The sequence below is a fragment of the Trypanosoma equiperdum genome, assembly GCF_001457755.1.
Source record: "Trypanosoma equiperdum strain OVI genome assembly, contig: ctg_1321, whole genome shotgun sequence".
Lineage (NCBI taxonomy): Eukaryota > Euglenozoa > Kinetoplastea > Trypanosomatida > Trypanosomatidae > Trypanosoma > Trypanosoma equiperdum.
The window spans coordinates 27701-31099 of NW_027123307.1; the positions used below are offsets into that span (position 1 = coordinate 27701).

Consider the following 3399-nt stretch of genomic DNA (forward strand, 5'->3'; position numbering starts at 1 on the left):
CGAGAGCTATTTCCAAGGTAGAGGAAACAAAAAAAAAACGCAAGTGCACAGAGAAAACCCAATGCAAGCAAAGGGAGATGGGAGTGGCAGCTTTACGCAGCGTAGCCCTCGTATCATTAATGGGGAAGGCAATGAAAATGTTGCGGACACCTTAAGGCGTCGCTACGTGCAGGCCGAGCTCCAATTGCGGGAGTGTGAAGACCGTTTTCGTCGGGATTGTGCCCGTCAGGAACAGGAGTTGGAGCTCATCCAATTTGAGAATAATAAACTAAAGGTGAGGATAGAAGAGATGCGTATGGCAGAGAATGCGGTAGATAAGGAATCGTCCTCACGGTCGCCTGGTGGCGCTTGTGTCGCAGCAGAACATGACTCCAAGTTACTGAAGGCTTCCTCGCAGAAATATCGATCTGCCCGTGAGGCTGTGGAACGCGCGCGCAATGAGCTTGTTGATTTGGAGGCTCAACTGTCAGCGGCCCGTGTTCGCTTCAACGAATTGCGTTGTAGACACGGCAGTACGAGTAGCGCAGCGAATGCCAGTTCTCTCCAAACTTACCGCAACAGACGAGAAGAAGAAGAGCAAATTGAGGCTTCTCGGGCTCGGTTGCGAGGGCTTGAGTCGCATGTAGAGACCGAGTCAGATCGCCTCTCCACTCTGATTGAAGAGGGGAAGGCGATGCGATTGGAAATTGACTTGCAAATCACCATGCAGAACCAAGTAGATGCTCTGAGACAGGATCGTGAAGGGGAGATGGTGGAGATTATGAAAGAAACCTCCTTTCTTATTGAAGTGTGCAACCTGCTTGTTGAGGAACGCAGTGAGTGCGAGCATCAGCTGGCAGAATTACGAAAGGCGGCAGAGGCAGACGCCGAAGCGTATGAAAAAGCCTTTTACGAGCTTGTTGCCGTAGAGGACCGTAATAAAATCCAGGCGCAGAATGTAAGGGAGGGCATTGACAAGCTGACAGATGAATTAGCTGAAGTTGTCAAGGAGCGCACCGCCGCGGAGCACGATCTGGTAAACAAGCACAACGAGACCGGCGCTGCTGCCCAGGATGATATGGATGAAGACGGTGATGGTCTCGAGAGTCAGCTAAAAGAGTTTGAAGTCTACCTCAACCGTCTAGGGAAAATTGTCGGCACTTGCGATCTTGCTGAGGTCGAGAGTTACGTCTGCGATGAAAATGGGGAGCGGTTCCAGTTGTATAATGTCATACAAAGCAAACAAAGCGCCGCGCGGGAACTTGAGGAGGAGAGAAATGAGCTAATGAAGAAACTCAATACTCTTGTTGACGGTACTGAAAAGCAGCGTCAGGAGCGCGAGGAGGTGAAAAGGTTGCAAAGTCATCTGAAGGACCTGCAAGAAGAAACTGAGGCAATCGAAAAGCGGTCAGAGAAGACACGAGCAGTGCTAGCTGAATCAGTTCTTCACCTGCAGAAAACATACACTTCTATTGGTTGTGTTGCGCCGAAGCTTGTTCTCACGAAGGAAGGCTCCACACCCTCGCTACATTCTGTGCATGAACTGTTCGCAGCCATTGAACGTCGTACGGAGGACTACTTAGCCGTTTGGTCGCATGACCGCAATGGTAACCAAGCAAAGCTAATGGGGGGGCGAACTGGACCTTTCACTGCACACTTGCTTGACCCAATGCCAAAGTTTATAAAGGAAGAAACTGACACTTCAAAACCAGCGGGTCTGACAAAGCCCCGTCATGAACAGATCGGTATTGAACTAGACGAAGGCTACGGCAGCGGGTTGTCGAGCCCCGCAACGGCTAGAGGAGAGTAAACACGCGGACCACTTACTGGAAAACAAATGGAAAGCTACAACAAGGGTTGTAGCTCAATTCTAACGTGGGTGCGTAGTTGCAGCGAGAGGATGTGGGCGGGGAATAATAACCATTAGAGGCCCCTTTACTCCTTTTTTTAGATTTGTATCTTCCCTCGTTCCTTAGCGTTTGCGCCGGACGTTCCAGGAAGCGTACAGCAACGGAAGGGGCACGCCCCGGGCTATACTCGTTTTGGTAAGGGGACAAGGAGGGGGAATGACACAATTAGAAACGGTAAAAAGTTAATGCGGTGCGAAAGGGCGGAAGGCGCTGCGATTTAGAGTGGCACGTTATGCACTGACTTGTGCACTTGACGTTATTTTTTTTTTTTGTTTAGTATTCTGTTTCTTTTCTCGTGAGGAAAACTTTCCGCCGCTATGTACTTTTTCGTTTTGTCTTTCTCGGCACGCGCCCATTCCTTCCCACTCCCGCAGCTTTATTGTGTTGTGCGAAGTGTCCCCCCCCCTCCGTTAGTGCCCTCACGTTACATCCCTCACATGTCGTTGTTTTATTCTTCAGTTGTACACGCAATGTGGGTCGAGTAGTTATACATCTCATTTTTCCGTTCCTCTTGTCTACTTACTCTCGCTCTGTGTCAAGTGCGTTGTGAATGGACGCCGTAACATTTTCGCTCACTGGGATCTCACTCACCATCCCAGTGAGAAATTAGATGCGGCTGCGTTAGTAGGGGAGGGCGAACCTCAGTTGTTGTTATTGTTGTTTTTGTCCGTATGTGTATGTGTGTGTCCTTGTTTGGGATGAAACGTTGCCTCACGTTTCCAATGTTTCCTATAGATGCTCTTGTTTCATTACACTATGTTGATTTCTGTGTTTTGGCTTTTCGCTGTGACACTCATGGCTATCCCTGGGCTGGTGTGCCTCGGTGTTATGTACATAATTTACCGCCACAAGCCGAAAAAGCAGGGTTAAGACATTAAAGACACCCCGTCCCTTCGTGGTGGCAGCCATTTTTCTTTTTTGCTTTGTAAATTTTATGTTTGTTCCCTCGGTTCTGCCTAAACGAGAAGGCTACCGGTAGTAGCAGTGGAAGCGGTTAAGGGAGGTAAGTGGTTACTTCCCATCCCATGTTTTCCACTATCGTTATTCTCTGCATCACCCCGGGGTGACTCTGTGGCACCTCGATTTTTATGGCAGTGGAACAGCAGCGAAGGAAAACACATGTAGAAAGTGGGGCCAATGGTTTCGGGTGGAAGCAATGGCAACGGTCGCACCTATTGATGGGGGAAAAGAAAGAATGTTGTAGCGGAGTAGAAATATTCATCCAGTTAATGAGAATCTATCGACTCCTGCGGTTTCGTACTTCCTCGTCATCAATATATCTGTGGGTGTGTCATGCCGTTTGTTTGTGTTGGTCAGTTTACTTCTGGAAGGACCATACACATTGTCCTTGCTTGTACTCGTCCCTTCTCCTCCTTCTTCTTACGCCGCTCGTCACCAGGTATATATCACCGACGCGGGTGTAGCTGTTTAAGCATCACGCCGCGGATAAGGAAGCTATAGATACTACAGGCATATAATCATATATAGTTTCATATATATATATATATAT

At 48.6% G+C, this 3399-nt stretch overlaps 1 protein-coding gene across 1 annotated transcript; it reads left to right on the plus strand.

Moving 5' to 3' along the window:
* Positions 1 to 61: 61 nt before the first annotated feature.
* TEOVI_000759100 (uncharacterized protein) lies at positions 62 to 1789 on the plus strand (the record flags this gene model as incomplete). Its single annotated transcript, XM_067221118.1, has 1 exon — positions 62 to 1789. The coding sequence occupies one exon, from the start codon at positions 62 to 64 to the stop codon at positions 1787 to 1789; it is 1728 nt and encodes a 575-aa protein (XP_067077219.1).
* Positions 1790 to 3399: the final 1610 nt, after the last annotated feature.